This window comes from Opisthorchis viverrini, assembly GCF_000715545.1.
Source record: "Opisthorchis viverrini unplaced genomic scaffold opera_v5_308, whole genome shotgun sequence".
Taxonomy (NCBI): domain Eukaryota; kingdom Metazoa; phylum Platyhelminthes; class Trematoda; order Opisthorchiida; family Opisthorchiidae; genus Opisthorchis; species Opisthorchis viverrini.
Genome location: NW_008751957.1, coordinates 370,885 through 394,221, shown reverse-complemented (window position 1 = coordinate 394,221; position 23,337 = coordinate 370,885). Strand labels below are relative to the sequence as shown.

Genomic DNA, 23,337 nt, shown 5'->3' with positions numbered 1-23,337 from the left:
ACTCAGCTGTAACACCCTTTCGGTACCCAACTGCCATGCCACCAGAAGGAAGAACGAGGGCTAGGGTATTGTTAGGTCTTCCGAGCCTAGACAGAGTCCGGTAGTGGCTGTTAAAAGTAGCCAAGATGCAGAAATCCCTTTGACCGGAATTCAATAAATTATTGGTGGCTGTTGATCTGTTCGCGAGTTTGACTATTAACTTGCAAACGTTTCGTCACCATACGAGGAGACCTCATTGCGCAACATCATCATTGGCTACTTTCTCTTAGCCTGAGTGCGCTTATATAGCATTTGAAGACCATCTATTAACTTCTAATGTGATTAGCTATTCGGAGGACAGCGTTTCCGTTGGTCCATTTGTTGTTCTGTGGTCTTCCTTCCTCTGGGTTGGATAGTTATCCCAATGCCCTCTATTTTTAGCAGTCTCTTCCTTGGTTTTGCCTGACCCTCTTCTTGATTTGCATTACTTTGCGGTTTGGTCCTCCAGAGGTTAATTGGTTAGTTGAACCGCACCACGTTCTTCATCGTAACAGTTAATGTTTCTGCGTCTACCGGTTTATCTGGTACTTTGGTTTATTGATTGAGCCCCTCCTCGAATCAAACTGATGTGTCCGTTTTAATTGGGTTTTCCTACCTCTCTTATGAGTCTCTCGTCTGTCTGCTTTTGCAGCTCATAGCTCTGCAATTCTGGCGTTCTCTTGCTCTTAGCAGTTGACAAATAGGATCAGTTCCGATATGTTTATTGACAGCTTTTTCAGTGGAGTCTCAGGCTTCAATAAATTCACGTTCTTCACTACTTCTTGCTTGAGCCAGTATGCGTTTTCTGGTATAATACAACCCAGAATATTGCCGTGTACTGGAAAAAGGACACCACGTAAATACCACGCTAGCTTTTACACCCATCTACACTGTATCGGAAAAATGACTGTTAGAAACAGAAGTTAGATCCTGTCCGTTGCAGAAGCCATTCACTAGCCTCACCTTTGTGTTCAGAAGTGAGTCGTACAGTCACTAGCGACCATATGGCCAGCAGCTCCAGGCACAGGATAACCGGACTCTCATGCACCGTTCTGGTCTTTGGCCTGCGAGTTTTGTTTTGAAAGAGACTGTGTTAGATCTTGTCGAATTCGATATTTTCCATATATATTTTCGGGTGCGACGTAGACCTGTTTTCACGTGATAGGGCGATCACGTGATCATGATCGATCGTACAAATAGCAACTGCTCCGGGACGCTCACCATTCACAGACAATGACCACAGAAACTAGAACTGGGGTGAGTTAGGGTTAACGACCAGTTTTCTTTTCTCTGCAAATGATCACTCACAAAATGAGGATAGATCATCGGTGACATGGAGTTTGGATGGTTATTCACTTCCAGATTTGCGATGGAATGTGTGCCCGCGTTCGCATTCATTCACATACTTAACGTGAGTTCGCGTGTTAGTATGTGATGCACACCCAAACGCTTCTTCAGCATAGGAGCTAGTACCTTGATCTTCCTGCCGCAATTTGAAAGGATCGTCCGCAAATCGCATAGTGCGCATGACCCTCTTGATACAAGGTACACGCATCCATGATACTGCAGGATGTCGCCCTGATAACGAAACAGTATATGACGAGGTGCACTGAATAAAAGAAGCAAGCGCGTGGTCGGCGCAAAATAACCCATACCAATCGGTTCTCGAACCCTTGGTTGCGTGTGTGCGACACGTGGTCACGTTACTGAATCAGCTGATCGTCAGCGCGTCCTACTTGACTTAAAAAGAAGTCTGAGCAACAACAGGAATGTCGCATTTCAATGGACGAAGTCTTTCCATGCATTGAATGGTTATCCAAACCCAAACTAATCCCTGATCTCGCGATACCTGTAATGTACTACTCATAAGGTTGCTGAAAATCCATCGACAGTCCACGACCGGTTTCGCCCTTTTTGGGGCTCATCAGGTAGGCGCAGTCCCCGGGTTTCCGTCAACCTTATGTTCTACTTGGAACCAAATTGCACGAAATTAGCAAATATACACTCATTTGCAAACTAATTTGGTTTTTCGAGAGACTCAGCTGGAACCCAGCTGAATCTCTCGTTTGTGATGTTCCCTGATCTGGTTATCAGCCCAAAGTTCATTTGAGACACCCTAATCAGAATTCCACGGACAAAGTACTTTTAATGATGACTAAATGTGGCAACTACCCAAAATTTTTGCAAGCCAAAGTTGTGTCTGTAGGTCACTTGGGTAAAAATTTGGTTGACACACATAAACACGGTATAGCACGTTGGTGGTGTCGTAAACAACAATTTCTTCTCAAGTAGGTGTGGGCGTGTGCCTGATCAGCTGGCCGAAAGCAAGCCACTACGTTGGCCTGTGTGTGCAATCCTGAAGATGGTGTTCAGCCTCCGTTGTTCAGCCTCTGTTAAGAGGGAGCGATAAATCTGTGTTAGTGAACTGGAAAACGTAATGTGTCGAAGCAGATAGAGTATCTGGCTGTTTACACAAAACTGCGGTTGAAAAGCTCGAATGTTGGACATGGCAATCATTTTTGCTGGGCAACAAACCTAACAAATAAGCTTCCGTTAGTTTTGCCGGTCTTGACGGTGTCAGATGGCTTAGTTACTAAAAGCCATTTGAATCATTTTCAGCTCTACACTGAGTTTGGATTCAACGCGAATATAGGGAATCGGTTATCCTCCAGCTCGAACGACTTTTTTGTGATCACTCAACACATGTGGAGTCTGACAGATAGATTATATCTGATTTGGAAGTTGCCTGATCTATTATCGATGGCTCTTTCGTTAGCACCGCTGTGGACACCGAGGATGGTCGGATATCGAAAACACTGTAGATCTGCTCGTAATAACCTTGTCCAGCTTTGTTTTGCACTGCGGCAAGCCTCCTCCCCGCGTGTTTTATTCCTCATGTTACTGCTGATAGGGTTTCGCTTTCAGAATTCACCAAAAGCTTACTTAATGACTTAACTGAATTCGGATATCCTTGAATTGTTCTATCTTACCTGGAAGTTATCCATCGTTGTTGGTTGGGATTCGAAATCGGGTCAGTTGGTCCTTTTCAGTGACAGGGTGGGCACTTTCAGTGGCGACGGTTATGTAAGGCTAAGAACTAAACGTATGGTTTGATGGAAGAGTATGCAGTTTCAAATGAGTAACCTATGTTGGATGGAGCCTGCACTATTTAGGAGTAATGGGATGGCCTATCAGTCCTGCTTCCAGAACAGAGTTTTATTATCACAACGCTTGTTCTAGTCTGGTAACAATTTTTCTAGAGTTATTCGTTTTCACCCACTAGTTATGAGTTGTAATTAACGCGTATGTTATTACTTAGCCATCAATTCTTCGTTGCAAACAGCTCAGGTTTAACATTTTTAGGCCTAATGGCTAGGACTTGAGCGGTCCGTGATAGAGCGGTTTTGCTATTTCAGAATGTTGGCAGCTCAGATAGTGTAGATAGTCCTTGGTTTGCCTGCAGTTTGATTGCACAAGTTTCACCACCACTTAAGAGGAAATCATCAGTATGTTGGTCAGCGTCCAGTCTCACCTTGCCAAACCTCACTGATATCGATGCTTCTGAGTGCTCAGGCGGTAGGTTTGATAGTGGAGGGTACATATATCTCATTCTTCTGTGCGCTCGCTCTAAATTAAATCGGTAAGTAAATAGAGTAAGGTGCTTTGAAAATTTTCTAAACCGTTTGCGTCTATTTTACGCCATTTTGCTACGACCCGTCCGACAAACATTTCGCAGTATGTATCTGTGACGAGCATCCGATAATACCGGTACATTTTAACCGCTACTCGTTTGAAGATGAATTCGTCTTACGCAGCATCTATCTCAGTGTTGCTGTGATGAGTCTGCAACCAGGAAGACCGTACACAGCTAATTTAACCTAATTAAGATCGCCAAACTGCTGTTATCTTGCTTCGTTTATGCTATTCGATCAAGTAGCTGCTAACAGACCCGAAAAGCCTCAATACGAAAATCATCATGTGGCTACGAACGATCACAAAATTCACATGGCTGTGGTTGTGGATGATTTATCTGGCGTCAGCGATTGTCTGGTACGCATCCGAAACAGTAGGCCCAAGAGGCGTAAGATAGTCATCCATTTAAGCACTTGATGACTTGCTCATCACGACATTTTGGGTATCTGTTACCACTTTGTATGATCTTACGGTTCAATGGTATCATTTCATCGGCCCACAAAATCGATTGATGAGCATTTCGACTCCAAAAGTGGAGTAAGAGACTCCGTTTCCGAAAGTGCAGCGGAAGCAATCATATGCTTAATGAAAACTCGCAAAATACTCACCTAGTATTGCCTAGGATTCATTGAGTCCAGAATTCACAAGCGGGTAGTGGTTCCTTGGATCTTCACTTACTTGGGCAGGATCTGGTAGTATTGGCAATGATGAGTGGTAGAAACAATGTGATGCTTAGGGTCTGATGCATGACGCTTGGAAATAGAATGGGGAATTATAAACGGATCTGATTAGACGTAGTACACTACTTATGAGGTTTCTGGAAACTCTTCGACAACATACGACGTGTTTCGTCTTTCTTGGGGCTCACCATTTCTCGAGCTCCCGTCAACCTTATGTTCTATTTGAAACCAAATTGAACGAAATTAGAGAAATACGCTCATGTTCCAGTTGGTACGGCATTTAAAATATTGCGATACATATGTAAACGTAATACACTATTCATAAGGTGTGCAAATGAGCGTATTTCGCTAATTTCTTGCAATTTAGGTTCAGGTTACATAAGAGGTTGACTAAAGCCCGAGGACTGCACCCACCCTAAGAAGGGCGAAACTAGTCGTGGGCCGACGGAGTTTTCAGCTAACTTAGGAGTAGCGTATTACGTTTATACATGTACCGCGATGTCTCGAATATCGTACCAACTGAAACATTAGGCGACCTGCTTCAGCACATTCAGTTGCCTAAAAACATCTTAAACGAGCGGTTGGGCTGGGTTCCAGATGGGTCACCTTTTAAAACCAAACTGGTATGCAAATGAGTGTATTTCGCTGAATTTTTCAAAGTTTGTGACCGCTTAGATACTCCGTTGCACGCGCATTTAGATTTGACAGGAGACTCCACTGAGCCTATCCGAATTTCCGATGTACGATGAGCAGTGTTTTACATTCAAGTTCGTCCGTTTATTATCGCACCAACTGCATCGGTTCTTCAGTATCTGATTATCGGCAGTTTGCTTGCATGAAACAACAGCAAATTAGTCAAAATGGATGGTCCACCTGCCCATCTGTCGTTAGTACCAGAAAAGGATGACGGTTCATGCAAGTGAAGGATAATTACCGCTGTATGACACTTCACGTTTCGTGTTCTGGGCTATTTATCTTTTTTTACTTGTGGTTATTTGGATCTCGCGAGATTCCTAAAACGCCTGATGAATGGTTCACTGAATTTCTGTGTTGAATAGAGTTTACCATCAAAGTATAAGTTCTGAACCATATGACTGAAAATAGGAACTAAAATCCTACTTCCAAGCCATTATATATGTAGCTCAAGGGCTTAACTCACGGGATCCCTTGTGTTCGACCGGTTCTCTCGGTGACTCATATTTGAAGTGTTTCACCGACGAAGGGTTAAATTTCGGAGTTATTCTAAGAGAAGACAGCGGAAGCGATTATCCATTAGATTATGCTTACGAAGAATTACAGCTTGAGTCCTTCCACGCGAGTGGAGCGGCAACTGGATCAAGGTAACATCCACGGCTTTAAGACACTTCATGCTGAGAACACCATGTAGCACCTCGTCAAGGCTTCAGATTCCGATGGAAATTCTCCCTTTACGGAGTGTTGGCTTAGATTCATCAATGTAACAGATCTTCAAATGATACGATTCTTGTCGATAATATATCACGATAATATATCACTAAGATTGTTTAGGAATGATTGACGAGTCTGTGAACCTGGCGCCACCGGTTTATAATAGATATATGTAAAGTCAAATGGTTTATCCAATTTACCCTCATCTGGTGATCGCCGATGTGCGCAGGTGTACTCGTATGGCTGAGTTCTTCCCTAAGCTAACATATGTTTATCACAAACAGTCTCGAAAAGACTAGTTTTATTACAGTGAATTGTGAACCTGCTTTTTGGTGCAAAGGCTTTAAATGAGGTAGAGCAAACAGCCCCGTTTCTTTGGAATCATATACTAGGAAGCACATTGGTCCCCTCAACCCCACCACTGATCCACTCCAACGACTCTTGTTTCATTGAATCACCTGACTGTCCAGGCCATGTGTAAATCACCGTTCACGGAAGCCAACTTGTTAGCTTCTAAACTTGGGGAATAATTCCACGTCTACTTAATTAACCTTACGGCGGATGCATCCAGCTCGATGCTTTACCAGGGTCTCGGATCGTAACAGTCCAAACCCGGGACACGACAGGTACCAAGCAGCGAATAGACAGTTGGTTCAGACTGAGTCGATATAACGGTGTTGTAACTGGTTAAAACGGACTTCTGTTCTAAGTCATCCGGTTTGAAAGTTCTCCCCGAAGCTTGTTAAAAACAGTGTATGCGGAAGAAAGACAACTGTGTCCGACAGTGCTCTGAAGCTTAAAGAGCAAGCAAGGACTGAAGGTCGAGGAAAGTATGCAGTCGTCTTGTTGGGGCGGATAGCTAATGAGACGGGATTACACTAAGCCACTGGGTTAGTGACAGAAGGATTTCTTTGGAAGTGCACCTGTAGGAGCGATTGATCTGGTCGACGTAGGTTCGCAGTTAAAGTCTAGCGGCTAAAGCAATGACGGGACGAGCCCATCAAGGTGAGAGGCTGTTTTACAGTAGGCATAAACAGAATATGAATGGCTTCTGGAGAGTAATGAATGGTCAGGCTTCACAAAAGTCACACGATAAGAACTTTGCATACTCTCATTTAGTGATGCGGCTGCAGGTCCTGTACAAAGGAGAGAACTGTCTCTTAGCTTTGCTCACCTGATGAACTTGGAAAAGGTTTCTCATATGAACTCATGTAACTCATGTAAATAGTCGCTGTTTGGATAAAGCTACCTTATTTTGTCCCTGTATAATGACGTTTTGGTCCTTGAAAATTGGACCAAAGCTCAGTAAGGAGGTAATTTCGTGTCATGTGCGGTAAGTGATGCATCGGTTATAGTTTGTGAACCTTTTTAAGAAGAGACGTAGTGGAATCTTTCTAAAATTCCAATATAGAGTTCTTAAAATGGCTCCACAAAGCCTACACGCAGGGTTTTATTTACGTAAGTTCATTTGTTGCACCCAAATGTGACAAGGTTGTACAGGACTAGCTAAGAAGTGCACAAGAGGGTTGTGCATGCTCGTATGCCTTCTGTGCCATCCATAAGGGCTAAATGCAAGATATCATACCTGAGGTGTGAAACTCGTTGCAACACCCACTCCAACTGGAAATTTTAGAAAAATTATCAAAAGAAGGTGCCTTTTTAAAAAAAGAATAAGCGTTACAGCGCGGATTTTTCCTGCTGTCAAGGAAGTAACCTCTCCTCAAAGGTGGTCAGTGAAGTCCTCAAAACAGATGACTTTTACTTCATTCCCAAACTGTTAACGTCGCAATGATAATTCATTGGCTTAGAAGTACCGGCCAATAGACACTCCAGAACAGCCGATTTCACAAACACAAGATTGCAATCTGCGTTATCAGTCTTCTATTTTCGATCCGCCTTCATTCGTTTTAATCTATTCTTTATCAGTGTAACAGTTTGGAACATGTGGAACAGTTATGATATGGAGTGGATGAAATGTATACGAATAAGTGAATGAATCAGCATGAGACCTCGACCCCTTTTTTGCAGTTCTCGAGGGAAAACAGCCATTTATTGCCACAATAGACTGACGATTTCCTCATTCAGTTACGTTTCCGTTTTATTCCATTTTGAATAGGCCATAGAAAAGTGTATGCGGATTATCCACATGTTTCGAGGAACTTTATATGAGGTAATCATTTCGAAATAATGGTATGAAAACGAGCAGGTCGGATGTGATGTTGCTCAACTTCAATAACATCGGTCCAACCACTGGGCATTATAACGAGAAACTCATTTGTTTATAGTATTCGGAACGTATTCCAGGACTTTTCTGAGCCCAAAGAAGCATGAGTCACGTAATCCCATAGTTACCGGGACCATGGAGAAACCAGCAATAAACCTAACTGGATATTGGAAAAGGATGTTAAAAAATCACCTAGACAACCTAATTCTTGGTTATCAATTAAAGAGGAATTAAAAAACCATAATGTTAGCTGCCTTTAAAAAAACCGTCTGGAAGATCACAGTGTATATGTACTCATTTGTGCATCATTCCGGTGAGTGAGCACTTGCCCACCAGTGCATAGCACACGAAGATAGAATAATTCGTTGGAATAACTAAGTGGAAAATGGAGTTTGGACGTTTCTGTGTCCCACTTATAATGCATCTGCGCTTCTTCTTTTATTCAATTTAGAAAGCTTGCGTTCTGTAGATGCTTACAACACAATATTTAGGATGCCATTCATTAGAACAGAAGGTCGCTGAAATGGGTAAATTGCGTTGTTAGTGGGTAGGTTGCTGAGTCCTCCGTTACTTTGAACATAATCTTTTCAAAAGCACACTTTTGGAGCTGGCTTCAACACCATGGAATCCGTTTATTGTCATTCCGTTGATCAGATTCATGGGTTTGCCCCTTTTTTCTAGACCACGGCTAGAATAATTGATCACCCTGTTTAGTCTTGTCTAGTCCTGGAGATCACTTGTGCTGGCCATCAACTGTGGTCAGATGTCCAGGAAGAGCAACGAACACTGCATAATATTCCGCATTTTCTTGTCTTAGTTGTATACCTTTCTGAAAACGGTGCCCAAAGATTTGCCAGAATTTCTGCTGTGTTATTCGAACTCATTGCCATACATGAGGACATTGCGAGCTATGCAGGTTACGCCCTGACAGCTTATTAAAGGCTCTAACGAATCTCTTCTCGAAGGTCTCACCAGACACATTTAGTTCGATTGGCAAGCGCAGTCGATAAGACCTCCCGAAAGGTGTGTAGATGGTTGTCGACAAGCTGGATAGGTTTCTTTCACACGATTTGGGTTGCTGTGTTCCAATATCGTTGCTTATTAGAAACCTGGTAACTTTATAGTTCCGTTTCGCAGCAGTGTGGCTGAAGTAAGAAGAGAACCAACGAAGTGAACTGTCTCAGATAGGTGCTTGGCAAACGATGAACCATAGCTTGATCTAGTCGCTAATGGTGTTGACCGGTGGTACTAAAAACTATGCAGAAATTGATTCACATCAAGCACGGAAGTTTCTCGTAAAAAATTTCGACCAGTTTCAGAGAAATGAATATCATCGCAAATGCTGGTGAGCTTATGGATAATAGGTGAAACAGAGTAATACTACAAGTTCTTCGATATAAACTGAAACATAATCTTGTGCGTTGTGGAACCATGAGAAATTGGACAGTCCCTTAGATGCGGTTCAGAGCGGGCTGAAGTTTCTGTATGATGTTGTTTGAAGTACGATTGTAGACACATTACATTTTCCCCTTCTTAGTTATTGCTGTCTAACTGAGCGGAGGGTTTCGCGCAAAATACTGAGAATTTCCGGGTGATTATTGGGGGGTCAAATTTTCCGGATGACAAACAGAACATGTAATAGCCACCGAGTGAATCTATGGTAGGCATCCTCCAGACTGGTCCCAGTTACACGCAAGGGGTTGGGGTCGTTGCTTTTTCAGAACGTTGAGCTGGTTTTATTGCAGCCCCGTTAGCAAAACATGTTTTTTAGTATTTGCGGCTCTCTCTCCAGTGATTCTCTCGGACTACTTCTCTCATAAATCTCCGCTGTCATTGGAGACACCAGCGATTTTCGAGACTCTCTTATCTATCATGAATACTCCTTGTTCTTTGTCGTACCTTAAGGAGACCAGTTTGTTCGTCAATTGTGAATCTTTGATGGCAGATTTCAGGCCTCAGACAGTTGTATTGAACTGAATTTGGCACGACATCAATTTCTTTTATTACAATCCTTTGGAAGATGGCCTCAACTTGATCTCATCTATTTTCAAATTAGACCAGCGCGTATACGTTGGTGACATGCATTGAGTGTCATAAAATTTAGCCCAGTGACAAGACTCCCAAATGGACTTCGGTTACCACAGTTGAGAAAGGCTCAGGAGCGCAACAAATTGTCTATAATGAAGAATTGGTCAACCCACTGGTTAGCTTGAGTTGTTCGTGGATACCAGGAGTGTGCTTTCCCGAGAGTGCCTGTGAGAATTTCTAAATGGCAGGGTTGTGTTTCGAATATGCCAAGCGTTGTTTGGTCGCGATAAACTGATTAAGTACACCTCCTGTCTGAAGGCAATATAGTTTATCAGCGGTGAAAGCCCAGGTATACGACAAGGAACTTTTTGATTTTGACAGCGTGTTTTTGATGCTGTTTGACCTCACAATCTATAAATCATCCGAGTGAGAATGAGAGGGGTACTATGGTGTTCAGCTGGGTCTATCAACATGGATGGCGGGTTTCAAATATGAAGATGCCAGTTTTGTGTTGATAAAACTCCCACACATGCCGAGTAATCGGATTCACTAGACCGGAATAGAAATCAGTATTACGAAGATCGAGATGTACTTCAGCTTTCTAGTTACATCTAGTGCACTTCTCAACAATGGTTGCACAGATAACGGAGTAGCACATAGATTTAACCATCTTACCCAAATAAGTGAACAAAGGACATCAAGTTGCCAGTGCTTTCGAGTGGCTAAGCAAGGCACAGAGGATGACGAATAAAACTGTTCTATGCACAAGCTTGGGGTCGTTAAAGCAGCCCTTAATCCAGTCACAAATAAGTCTCTAAAGATAGAGGATATTCGGAAGATAAAGGTGTCTGGTGTGTTCGATGAACACCAAAAGTTCGATACCTGGATGAAGTGTAATGGTAAAATTTAGAAGACTTGTCGTGACTTCCCAGATTTACGTTAAATCTTTCAATGACGACGTCTATCAGGGTTTTGGAAACTTTTGCACAAGAACAATGTTGAATTTACCGAAAAAAACTTGAGCCTGTTTCTGCAAATGGTGGTATTGATGACTTGGGGTAAACTAAGAACTTAGCTTGTTAAGGTCAAGGATGGCATGAAACAACTTGGTTTCCAAGGGATTCACAACCTTTTTTAATTGAGCTGCCACCGGATTGTGATTTGTACAGATCTGACAACCAATATCCTAGACATTTCTGATGCCGCCACCTAATCTGCCCTCGGCGAAGAGTAAGATAAATAAGATTCATATGTCGATCGGGTAACATTAATTACGCTTCGGACAAGCTTCATCTAAAACCACAGTGAACATACTGGCTGGCTTTAAACGAGGTTTGCTCTCTTCTTCCCAGAGTATTTTTCAGGCAGACAAATATCGTTTACGGAAACAAGCACAGGAAACCAAATGCTGTTTGTCCCTCCAGATGAGGAAACTTGTCAGACCTGAATAGCTGCACAATTTCCCAGAGGGGCTATGTCTATTTCGTTCTTCCGGTTGCCTGAGATCCAAGTGCAGCCTAGTAATGATTGTGAAACAGAGTCCCTGTATATCTTTTCTCGTTTGCAATCCTAGTAGGCGACAACTTGAATTTAGACAGGGCCTGGTGGTCCAGAAGAATAGAACCATTGCTGTATTACTCAAAGGACGCAGGCTATATTATATTCTTCAGCGTCTTATCCTCTTATTATTTCAAGCGCATGACCTGGTTAACGATGTACTCTATAGTCGTGAATTGACCTGGGTCATGACCTGAACATATGAGGCGACCCCATTTGGAAGCCAGATCGCAGTGAGTACTTTCGATGTTTCATTACAGTTGTTTGGGGCTATCTTCCTGTGCCATCTGTGCTAAACTGTTAGGTCTATGCCGCTGCTATACGTGTTTTAGTTGAAATCAGTAGACGCTTCGGCCGTCATTTACTTGCCAAAGCCTTGTTATACTTTTGTGTTTGTTGTAAGGTCAAAGGGCTTTCTACCGACTGCACTGATGTAAATTTGCCTGAAGCTGGATTTCATTGGAGGTCATAAGTTGGGTCTTTAAACTTTTCCCTGTACAACTCTAAAGATTTTACTGACCGAAGTGGAATAAGTTCTCTACTTTAGAAATTTCGGCACTACAGCCACAAAACCTAGTTTTACTGAGCGTATCTTATCCTGCAACTTATCCCCTCAGTGTACAGTTGCATACTTTGACAGACGGAAATTAAGTTCTTGTTTGAGTGAAGCATTTTAGTTTTGCTTTCCCTTGCGAGTCTGAAATCGGGAAGCTAGTTTCATTAAAACCGTGCCCACTCATCCAGTGGAGTAATGCTGTTTTCTCTAGGTTTAATTCAAACGAAGTAAACTTAAACACGAAAATTTCTTTTGTCTATGGAGGAAAATGTTGGTAGCTCAGATAGCGTAGATGGTCGTTTGCTTGTTCGCTGGGCTGGGCAACTTGATTGCTGCGATTGCATTCAAATCGCCCAGCTCAGCGAACAAGCCAACGACCACGGAAATTTCCATTGTGTCTGGGATATCAACTTTGATGTTTGGTCAAAGTCGTCAGTTGTACTGTCTGTACAAATGAACTGACTGCATCTGGAAAAATAATTTTGGATAAGAAACCTTATGGGGAAGTTTTGCGACCCCCTTAAGAGTATCTGCGACCATCCAGGGGCCAAGGCCCTTACCTTGGTAGCCGTGGTCAATGAATCTATGCGGAATGATGCGAAAAGTTTGAATACGGTGATTGAAAAACATGGTTAATCATTGCTAGCTAATTCGAAGTATATGCAGAAAGCGGATGCAGTACCCATTTACCTTGATTGAACAGTTAAACCACTGAAACTCAGTCCTATTCACCCTGAAAAGTTTAGGAAAGCGGAACAGCGTTAAACCAACTTCGCATGATGTAAATACCTCACAAAATTTAGTGTCTTATCGTGCAATCACTTGTGTTTGTCCTGTTCACTTTTCCAATACTTGCTTCCATAAAACTAATAAGATGACACTAAATCCTTGTTTGTGTCTAGTTTGCTAGACGTTTCAACTACTTACAGCGTTTCATTGTGTGCACTAGTTACACGGACCCAATGTCTGCTCTAATTTCAGGCGAAGGACTGTTTTGACGCAATCGACCAGATCATCGAGGAGACTATAAATCTGATCCCAAAAGAACCACTCCGTCTGTGTGGATTGGGATTATTCGCCGGACGAATGCTGTATGTCCCAGTTGAACGCAATCGCATGTTACAGGAATTTGTCTCCGTACTCACCGAATCACTGGACGGCGCAGGCTTCACGACGAATGTACAGCCCCATTTTGACTTGCATGTGACACTGATGAAAGTGAGTAGGTTATACCCATTGTTTTAGTGCAGAAATTGCAACGGAGCTTTGTATTACGGAGATTAGAAGATGAAATCATGTTTAGACACTGCATGGTACACTTCCCAAAAGTTAGGAGGTCAGCATATGCCACTTCATCGTACATCATCTAATGCTCAATACTAAAGTGTGTACGAGTTCACTGTCTCTCTTCACTGTGGGACTATCTTCCCCACAATGGAAGGAATGGAGTGTGGGAAGACGTGAGATGACTATGCTGTCACATATTCTCTGCCCTAACCTGTTGGGAACGAGCTGTTACAATTAGTATTCACAGGAATTCAGCTTTCAGTTTTCCGTGGAGACTGAAGCACATATCGCATGTGCCGGTTTATTTGATCGGTTCAGTGACGATCTAGTGTGACCGTGTCAAACTAAATGTTTAACCTTTTAAATTATGACATCGGGAAAAATTTGTCTGTCATCATCCATGATCTGTCATTCTGACAGAAGTCACAGCGAACTATCCGAATTCTTAACACTAGTAGATCTGGACACGGAAACAATGCGTTGTAAGGCAGATACAGGTTCTGCGTTATCCAGCGTAAAACTCCAAGGAATCGATCTCCAGCGTTCAGTCGGCTGCTGAAATCAGCTGGCATTCGCATGCACTTTCCATATTATTTTTTACGGAAAGTGAAACAAGGACTGCGCATGTGCTGGAAAACAAGTGCTCCCAAAAGTAAATATGTGGGCACAAAACTTTGGAAAGGCAAGAAATAGACAGTCGGGCTCTGCCCATTAGTTTCAGCAGCGGAGATAGCCAAGATAACCAGATATCACAACTCAACCTTCCAAATGCTCGACGAGTTAATGAGTACCATTCGGACGTTTGACGAAACGGAGGGAGACGGCTGCATCTTAGACCACGCCTATTTGGTGGCTGTCCAAGATATGCTCTTAACCGAAACCATCTATTGAACAACACGATACTGTAGCTTGGGTTGGGAGCGTCGACTGAAGTGTGTGTTAGACACGTTTCGTAATGCTTAAAGCTCCATGCTTGTTTTACCGGTCGTCCTTAGGTTCTTCATGAAAATACCTCTGGTGGCGTAATAATACTTGTTGAACACAGCCCAACAACTTACACTTTTTAGTCATGCACGTAGATGAAATGAAAAGTCGATGCTGAAACGACAAACACCTCCTCCCCACCACTCAAGTTAGGCGTGTCTCCATGCGACACGAGTCGAAACCGAACAAGACTTTGGCCCATCAGTATTTCTCACACCGACCAACTTTCTGCTTCCTTGGTGCTTGTTTGCGGTCACTCACTGCAGCAAATGATCGGCTTTTTGGTCGACTGCCAATTGCATACTTCATCTGACGAACAGAAGAACTCATCAGAGAGCTGTTTATGTTCAAGTAACCGTAGACGCACCCCAAACAAGACAACAGTACCAGTAGTAAACCGACCGCTTGTTTGCCTCCCATCGATTTAATCGTGTCTAAGTGACCCTCAATTGGGCTTCCTCCCGTGAGCATTGTTACGGTAATTTATCTGAGGAAGTGCAATATTTCGTGAAACGTGAGGAAAATGGAGAACAAGGTTAGCGCTTTGTATGAGGGGAACAATGCCATCGTGCTCAGGCCGGCCGATGACTTTCAACGGGCCTCTGCGTATAAGTGCGCCAACCTTATCTTCCCGGATTTACATCGGCGTCAGGGACTTGCATGTCACAACAAGTTCGGTTCCGCGCGATCCCTCTGCGTTCTACCTACATTGTGCCGGCCACCAGAGGATTGACCACTGTTGATCGGATGTCAGCTAGTCGATCAGATAACCAACTTTATATCAATATATGTATACATATATATGAATGGGGATTAGATGTGATATTCACAACCTCGGAGGTCTTCTTAAAGCCGTTCATATATAAAGGAGCGGGTAGCTTTTACTTGGATAAGTGTTAGCCAACTGCAGTAAATCCAAAGGGAGAAATAAGCCACTACCCGGAACTCCATTCTTTGGAAACTGGACGACCTGAGAAAAACTTCTGGTATATAAAACTGCGGCCATAAAGCCCTCAAAAACTTGTGTAGCAGGCAATGTTCTGTCTAGTTCAAAGGTGAGATTCAAGTCATCTACTGATGCATCCAAGATCAACAAAACAAGGGCAAAATTCAAACACATTATAAATTAAGATACGTCGTGCAATTTGACGATCCTGCACGTTTGCTGGACTGCTTCTATTAACTTTTCGCACTCTTTTAACATACACGAACCCAAGAAAAACGACTGGTCTGAGCGATGTTTCGCAGGCTATAGACTGTGCTCCCCAAGACAGCCAAGTTTTTTTAATTTCATGTGCTAGCAGATCAAGGTAATGCTGGACTCGAAAGAAAAGTTGTTGGGATAAAACCCCATCGCTCATACTAAAACCCACCAACTACAGAATTATTTGGCGTTGAAAAAGATTCTGGATAATATGACCACCAAGAAAGCAAGTAACCTAGTAGATGCCCGCCAGAGCAATCAAATTATCCTAGAGTTTAGCACACAAAGAAGCGTAACGACATGACTTGCAGCTAGTACGAAGTCCAGCCCTGCTAAAACTGTCATTCAGATGTGACTGGCCTCGTGGGTTAGTAGAATGAAAAATGCGTCGCTGTGGTCAAGAAGCCAGATCACAAAACTTGTCAACCTTCCAGATTGTCTAATTGTTACTAGTCGAAATGATGTAGATTGGGAAGCTTCCAAGTTAGAGTCCCCGGTTGATCTGATAAGGCAAACGGCTATGGGTTACAGTCCACAGCAGTTCTCTATATATGCCCTACGAATTTCTGATCTGCTTCACGGGGAAAAAAACTGAAAACAAAATTCGTCCGTAGCACTGCATTTATTGAGTTGCCTGTACTGCCAGTATGTAGGCAGCTGGGTAAAGTTCCCCGAACGAAGCTTTTTATTACGGGCCGCGCCTTATCAGCAAATGTATTTAACCGATGCGCATTTTCACTGTTTTTCCAAAAACCTTGCCCAAAATCATCACTATCTGTATTCGATCACCCAGGGTCAGAGAGAGACTAGATCTTACCGCGGAATGGCGGTTTGTGTACCTCGGTGACCCATTGAGTTATACTGGGAGCGGGGTTGTCCGTGCGACTCTCACAGAGTCTCTCATAACAGGTTGGCGGAGGTCAGACGAACACAGTCTCCCAGGTTGCTGGTTGGAACACGTGGCGACGTATTCCGTAAAATAGGTAATGTACTTGCATTTTTAGCCCAACAGTGCTGCCTTACGGTTGGGCTTTTAAGCCAAAGATTCTAGTCGAGGACTCTTATCGTTCGCCTCTCTAGGCTTGGGCGCCCTGACAGTATCCCAGTCCTCGTACATCCATGACATTTACTTATGGTTTTACGACAGTGAGGAATCAGTGCCAACACTGATGTTGCTGTCCTTGATGTTGACCATAATGAATATGAAATATGCTGTGCAATGACCCTAGGTGATCACTGGAGTAGGGAACAATAGCGACTATTGAGTCAGCCTAGTGAACCATGCCTCCAAGCAGTACCTTCCGAACTAGCTCGACTCTAGAATCCTCTACGTATTTTCGTTTGTTACAATTGATTAACATCTTTCATTCATAAAATGAACCCTCATTTTAGGCTTTTCCTATCGTGAGAGCCGTTCAACTATCAACGATACCATTTTCCCATAGATAGAATAGCACCAATCGTGCTGCTTGTGTCTCACTGGCAGCCCAGACTGCATACTGAGCACGGTGATCGGGCTACCCCCAAGTTTTCCACACAGCTGGACCGAGTTGTCATGTTTGGGTCTAGTGTACGTAACTAGCACGCTCCGAATATGGCCCACTGGGAACGTGACCAGGAAACTGCATTTTGCTACCGGCTGGATTTCAATGTTTGCCATCCGAAGGAACGCATGTGTCAGCTTTTGGATGCGCGCGGGTATCAGCCAACTGTAGAGAATATGTTATGTTGTATGGCTGTAAGACTTGGTCTATTCGAGCAGCGGACCTGAGACGTCTTCAGGTGTTCGACAATCGTTGTCTCAGAACCATAGCTCGTGTGGGTTGGTGTCGGCGAATCCGTAACGAGGCAGTTAGAAAGCGTGTTTTCGGTTGTGTAACGGGTACTTCCATTGAAGAATGTGTCCAGCACCAGAAGCTGCGTTGGTTGGGACATGTTTTACGCATGCCGAACCATCGTTTGCCGAAGAGAGTACTGTTTTCCACGCCCAATTCGGAGTGGCNGTCAGTGGCGTTCTTGTTGTCAGTTTCTGTCCAGATTGCCTGAGTGAATGTCTGGAGGTGTAGGCACCTCGGAATGATTGTGTTAAGCTAGCACTAAGTCCCGCCCCCATCCACATTTATTCTTTTCTTTACAATAAGGCTTTCAAATAAGTCATGGTTGTACGGCAGTGAAGCATCGATGTTGAACACTGATGTCATGCTGTCGATGGTGATGATGATGATGATGAGAGAATATGGGCGATGTCGACTACTCGTGAGTAGGCTGAGTTAATGTCTCATAAGGAGGCAGCATAACCGCCAAGGGCCTCTTTTGAACTGCTAACGAGTCCCATGAGTAAACTTTTATTAGGGGGCCGGGTGTAAGTGATCCGCTTAGTGTCATGTTCTCACCGAAAGCGATGGATATGATCTTGTTCGGTTCAGTCATCATGAAATGCATAACAACAGTTTCTGAGATCACTTCCACTTTTTGTCCACGACCACAACGCAACAAATCACGGACTACATCTGTCGGCAAAATAATCTTCAAATTAATACATTTGCATAACAGGTAGCGTAAAACAGGACGAGAAAACCATAACAATCAGAAAGTTTGTTGATTTCACATCGCTGTAGGTAGTGAGTAGTTAAACAAAAGTCTAATATCATAATGACTGATTCATCTGTGGCAATTAGTAGTCGCCAGCCCATCGATCCAGACGGCAATATATTTTATTAGCTTGATCTTGACGAACGTCTTTTGTTTGTACAAAACTCGAACGTGCAAATGTATTGCGATTGCCTCAGCTGTTACCAAGGTTCCTAATCGAGGGCTTCCAAAATTTTGGGGTGGGTTAGATTACTCATAAAACTAAATTTAGGTTCGCAGTGTGTTTTGTGTTAAAAGGATGTCGAACCACTGCTTTTTCTGCCCCCCCCCTCCGGGTTAGTGTTATGGGCTCTCTAAAACTAAATTTAGGTTCGCAGTGTGTTTTGTGTTAAAAGGATGTCGAACCACTGCTTTTTCTGCCCCCCCCCTCCGGGTTAGTGTTCATGGGCTCTCTAGAGGTTTGGACAGTGTACCCCGAATCAAATGGTCATTTAAGGCAACTTGTGCTTTGGAATTCTAATAGTTATGAACTGGTTAGTTTGGTGATCTCAATGGTGGGACTCGGCCGGATGGATAGCATGCTACTTCACCCAGAATAAATAAATCACTGTAATGCATAGACCTATGACGGCCCACTCACTGACTACAGTCATATGAAATCAGCACACTTTCCGACCATTGTTTTTTGTCCTGTTTTACGTTATGCAGTATGCGGACATACGAGGTTGAAAGTACATGCTTCATATATTGGACGCCATTTTTATTCTTTTATGTTAAACCTTCGTCATGATCTCCCACCTTGGTGTTCTATTCACTGCATGTGTAATGGTTTAACAATAAAATCCCTGATGGCTTTTATGTTCTTCGGTTGCGCTTAAGAACATTGTAGGGTTATTCAATCAGAAGGTGTATTTAATCTGACAGACTGATAATCACGTTGCACTGACTACTTAAAAACTCACCCTACTAACTCACCTACAAATGAGGTTCCAAAGTAAAGGACACTTAAGAAGTGTTTCTAATTCAACTCCCAGTCCTTCAGTTTTTTATCTAGAACTTTATCGCCACCAAACTAAAAACCTTCGCTGTTGGACTTTATCCTAATTTCGTCGTATTGCTTCGCAAGAAGGCAGAGCAAGCTATTATGCAGTGGTGCATTTGTATGCCCTTGATGTTAAGTTCAACTTGGGATAATGTTTCCTCGAATGCGTTAGTGAATATGTTGTATTCCGCAGTTCTACGTACACCAACGTGATCTCTTCCATACTCCGGCTTTTTCACCGAATCTCAGTGGTTTTTGTCAAACAGAAGCAAGTGACTGTAACCAGAGTGGTCGGTGCAAGTGGCATCAAGCGAAATGTTTGTGAGGATAGGTGTAACAGAGGACCTGAGAGAACACTTGGGCCACGTCTATTCGCAGAATCACCATCGATTCTTGAGAATAATATATCGGCCCAATTAATAACGATATTTATTCATTTGATGTTTGGCCACCATTCCCTTAGCATCATCCAAGCCGTACCTCTGCCAACTGAGGCACTTCGTTGTTTTCGTCCATTCCCGTGGCAGCCCCACGATGCTCCACTACGAAGGCATTTTGATTGCCATGGTGGCTGAGAGAGAATTTAGTTAAAAACTGAATACTGCTGTCGGTCTTCACAGTAATAACATGGTCAGAAGTAGCTTGTTTCGTTTATTCCACGAAGCACGGAGTACGTGATTGCTTGAAAAACTGGCTCTATGAAAAATGGATCGGAAGGGCCAGGCACTTGACATGTTACCCCATTACAGAAACTGTGTTGTTGGTCCGAATGCTTCCATTTCAGACTATATTACTTTACGTTGCGTTACGTACTTGCCATCCAGGCAGAGCGTTGTCGGTGAGGGAGTTTAGAATCCTCTTCATGCTGGAAATAGTCCTTGAACAGCTGACCTATTTACCCAGGCATGTTCGTATTCCGTTTGCCTAGACTACCCAAAATTGTTCTGTCATGATTTCTGTGTAATCGCACCACCAGTCATAATCACAGTCCGTCCACGGAAGGGACAACCGGAACCGACAGTGCTAGCATTCTGCTTGCCGTTGTTTTGTGTGCGGAGCTTGATACTTCTGTGCCTGTTAGTGACGGAATTCTGCAACTGTTCAAGCCAAGAACATGGATAGTTAAAGTTTGTTGTGTAACGTTGCTTCCATACGTGTGACTCCAAGTTTCGTAGCAAGAGCCTCAACAATGACAACATTTTCGTGGGTTGATCAAACATCAATCCGCCGAAATAATATGCAAAAACTAGTTCCGTTTCTTCGCTTTAAGTTTTGTGGATATTCCATACAACTGCGGAATCGTTTAATCACTTAGTTGGGCCTTAGGTATTGATGAATTAACGATTTAGTTGAAAACAGTGTGCCACTTACCGGCTTCCGACCTAACTATATGAAGTCAGTGTGAAAATAAGTTCCTGGAAGTCGCTTGTACTAGAAGTGTATACGTCATTTCACTTTATTCGTATGGTGACAGTGGGGGGTCTAAAGTTAAAGATTCCCTCCTAGCATTACAGGCCTCCTGATAGTGGCGAAAGTTTCATGTGAATCACTCGCGTCTGCTTTCTTTGTATTCAACAACTTGAGGTCACACTGTGTTGCTGAAAGTATGACGAATATTAGAACAGCTATCTGCTTACTTCACTTCCATTAGGTAAATTGTTTCAAATTCCGTCCTGACTTTATTGCTTTCTCCTTAAATTTACAGTCGATTTTCGTCACTTTACATTCTAAGTAAACTATGAATTTATTTATTTATTTATTTCTCAGCTAAGAGTTTTAGTAAAGAATTCAAAATGTTCTAGTAAAAATGCCTTTTACCGGTGATATGCTTCTCCAACCCAATTGCTGCTGAAACAGACAAACTTAAAAAGTGGTTTGTGTGAATTAGAAAAATGACATTTTTTATTTCGAATGTCGTTTGCTCTACTGATTTTTTAGCTTCGGTCCAAGATATACTTAGGTTTCAATTAAAAAGTGGCTTTCTGGGAATATTATGGCGACTTTTTGCGCGCATCCTCGTGTCATAGTTGAGCAGTGTTAACCTCGGGAAGGTATGCAGTTGACGACCGCAACCAACCACCAAGAACCTCCAGATATTGGAAATCACAGTGCTCAGTTGTTCATTTGGTATTAGGATACCTGAACTACTGAACACCTTACCCAGTAGTTGAATAAACAATCAGAGTGCAGAACAGACTGCACACATCCGGAACTTTGATGTCCCTAATCACTTCAGCGATTTCCGAGACACGCACTGCTCAGATTTCACAGTAAGGATTAGCTAGGTGCACCACAGCTCCAGCTGAATTCCGTCATGCGTTCACTACCACTTCCCATCCACTGAGGCTCATCAACCGTCGCCAAAGACCATACAATTGATTGATGGCTTTCTCTCTTCAGCTAGTTATTTTCGCTTTCAAATAGCTGTTTTCAGCTAAACTATCCCTATATTATGTTCAAAATTCCCAGTTTCCCTCCGATATTCAAGAAGAATTCACTATCCCTCATGAGTGGCTGACTGAATTCGAAGAAGCCGATTTCGGTGAGCTGACTTTGACGGAGTTTGAATTTTGTCTACGCAGCCCTGGACCCCATGGATTCTATCCTCCACTTGGTCGCATTGCACTCACTTTTGACAACTTCCAACCGGATGAACTCTAGCTTTGTGGATTTTGATGGAAAATTTTCAATTATTTTTCTGACAAACCCAATGGTGCTTACTTCCGTCTACTCAAAATTTATCTTGATTTGGATAATCATGTCCGAAATCGCAAGTTATTTATTTTTAGTTCAAAAATTTCAAGAGATACTCAAATGGAGGACGAACAGTTGTATGATTTATCGCACTTGCAAATAGAGGGGTTTGGTTGGTATAGTCTGTTGATTTTTTGTATGACTTATTTGCAAGTTTTCCACTCAATTTCCCCTGCGGGCAGTTCCCGTCAGTTTCCGGTGTCTTTAGCTTAAATTGATTCAGATTTCCCAAAATTAGTTTTGATTTTAGTAGCGAAATAAGCCTAAGGGAAGGTGACTCGTGCTTCTCGGAATATTATGAATAAACCAGGCTGCATGAATTCCATTGCTGTTAACTCGACCAATTTTTAACCGAGAATCGTCTACAACCTGTGTTTCCAACAGTCCAAGCCACTACTTTACTGACCGTTTTTCTCAAAGGTGTAGCACATGAATGTGTCAAACTCTACCGGCGCAGCAAGCAACTGAGACCGATGATAACGTTTTTTCAATCTTTTTCAGTTGATTGTTCATAAGAAATATCAACGTTAGGGAAAACCGAAAAAAACGCCTTCTATTAGACTTAATCAAACTGACTTACTTTGACAATGCAGGGAATATGAAATGACCGAATTCAGAAACCACGTGGTTATGCATTTGTCTGCAGTTTTTCAAATCACTGCGTGACCGCAATGGCGACTAATCCTCATACCTGCTGTGTTGTTTGTGTTCCATTTCGCTCAGTATTTACTAAGTCTATTCATTTGTCCACGAATTCAGCTTCGAACCAAATAGTACACCTGCTGTCAACATGAAGAGAGTGGAACGGATAGTTACTTTCAGACTTGAGCCTATCTGACGTTTGTCTCTCTCTGTTCGAAAGCCCACAAGCACGATCCATATTCAGAAGCTTCTTGTGAAAAACGACAATGTCAAACGAGATGTCAGCAACTAGAGAAACGGGGTTACGAAAACAGACGAAAATGGTGAAGAGTGTAACAAAAAGAATTTACCCAAGTGGCAAGTAAGCTTCACAGTTATGGTCGTAAGCAAGCAGTCAGCTTCCTTTCATGTACGAGCGAAAGAAAAAGTTCGGGGAGCCGTCCAAACGGTATTAGGATTCAGCTCTAACGTTTCCGTGGACGAGCTTTCGGTGATAGTTTCTTTTACCTGGGTCGTAGTTGGGAGCGTGGCAGCCGGGCCATCGATAGATTTTTCACAAGTTTGGGGAAGCCTAAGGAGAAATCTGATTCTCAGAGAGATGCCTTACAGGTTTGGAAAATTTATCTGTCCGTCTGTTCTATCGGAATAAACCGCCCAAAGTTTGCATTT

The 23,337-nt window shown here is 42.9% G+C and overlaps 1 protein-coding gene across 1 annotated transcript in view; it reads left to right on the top strand.

Annotated features, from left to right (window-relative positions):
- T265_09723 (hypothetical protein) overlaps nucleotides 1–22,218 on the top strand; it is a gene marked incomplete at both ends in the record, with an annotated part of 55,854 nt that extends 33,636 nt beyond the window's left edge. Inside the window, 2 exons of the mRNA XM_009175886.1 lie at nucleotides 13,145–13,381; nucleotides 21,742–22,218. Of these exons, the coding sequence (XP_009174150.1) occupies nucleotides 13,145–13,381; nucleotides 21,742–21,933 (429 nt within the window). The remainder of the gene's footprint in view (nucleotides 1–13,144; nucleotides 13,382–21,741) is intronic.
- Nucleotides 22,219–23,337: the final 1,119 nt, after the last annotated feature.